This window comes from Plasmodium fragile (assembly GCF_000956335.1).
Source record: "Plasmodium fragile strain nilgiri unplaced genomic scaffold supercont1.4, whole genome shotgun sequence".
Classification (NCBI taxonomy): Eukaryota; Apicomplexa; class Aconoidasida; order Haemosporida; family Plasmodiidae; genus Plasmodium; species Plasmodium fragile.
The window spans coordinates 174,038-175,333 of NW_012192584.1; the positions used below are offsets into that span (position 1 = coordinate 174,038).

Genomic DNA, 1,296 nt, shown 5'->3' on the forward strand with positions numbered 1-1,296 from the left:
TGATTCGTCGTGTATAAATACATATGGCCGTGTGCACGAACACACCTCATGCGCGGTGCTTTCTTCCCTCCGTGTGAAGGGAAGGGGATGCAAAGTAGTACCAGCAGTACCAGCGTTATCGCTCACTCTGCGCGAGTTGGAAGTTACACCAAACGCCTGAAAAAAAGGCGCGCCCATTCGCACGTAACGTTACAGCGCGATTGGATAATTAGATTTGTCTTTATTTAAAACTGTTGAAGGGGAGGAGGAAAATGTAAGCCTTTCTCTAAAGGGGTCAAAAAAAAAAAAAAAAAAAAAAAAAAAAAAAAAATACTTTCGGGTAATGCTCTCTTTTTACACATAAAAAATTAACATTTTGCGAAAGATTAATCATAAGGTAGATAGTTTAATTCGTTTTTTTGTTTTTTTTTTTTTGTTTTCCCCTTTTTGAGAACAGCTTATACATTTTCCATCCCTTTTTGAGATGTCTACCACTTTTAAAGGTTGTATAAACACATACAAACCATATTAACACCCCTGTGTGCACTATTCAGGGTTACAAAAAAAAAAAATATAATAAAATAATTAAAAGGGGAAGAATGGTGTGTATACAAATATGGGGAGAGAAAGAATTACGAAAAGGGGGGTAGGATGAAGTGAACAAATAAACGAAAACAAACTGGCGCTGCACTCATGCGCCTAGACATTTGTGGGCACGACCGACCACTCGAGCGCCAAACGGTATACGCACACATGCATGTATATGTACGCATGAATGCATATGTGCACGCGCAGACGTACACGTGCTCGTGGGTACTGCCAGCGAACTACATGAGCGAACAAATCTCCTTGGTGTACTTCATGTCCTCGATCAGCACCCTCTCCAGGTACTTCTTAAACACACTCATCTGGGACACATGCGCAATTTTCGTCAAATACTTCTTAACCTCGTCTTCCTCCACGTTGTTCAGCACGTTGTAATTCAGTGAACCGTATATGTTCCTCAGCATGACATTTGCCGGCACCGCGGCATAGTTGATCTTGTCTATTTCCTTCAGGCACGTCAGGCACAACTCTCTGTAATAGTCGCACTGTAGGGGTGGGGGGAAAAATAGCCAATTTGAGCAACATATGAACGGCTCATAAAAAAAAAAAAAAAAAACTAGCCACTTTGCAAAAAGTATGAACAGTTCAAAAAAAAAAAAAAAAAAAAAAAAAAAAAAAAAAAAAAAAAGCCGAAGGAGGCAAAACGGAGGTGTTTCTCCATGCATTTTTTTCGTGCAAAAACGGACCCGCTAAAGGTAACATTGTGACTGT

General features: G+C 40.0%; 1 protein-coding gene across 1 annotated transcript; it reads right to left on the reverse strand.

Annotated features, from left to right (window-relative positions):
• Positions 1 to 806: 806 nt before the first annotated feature.
• On the reverse strand, positions 807 to 989 carry AK88_00489 (uncharacterized protein; the record flags this gene model as incomplete). Its single annotated transcript, XM_012478140.1, has 1 exon — positions 807 to 989. The coding sequence occupies one exon, from the start codon at positions 987 to 989 to the stop codon at positions 807 to 809; it is 183 nt and encodes a 60-aa protein (XP_012333563.1).
• Between the last annotated feature and the right edge of the window lie 307 nt (positions 990 to 1,296).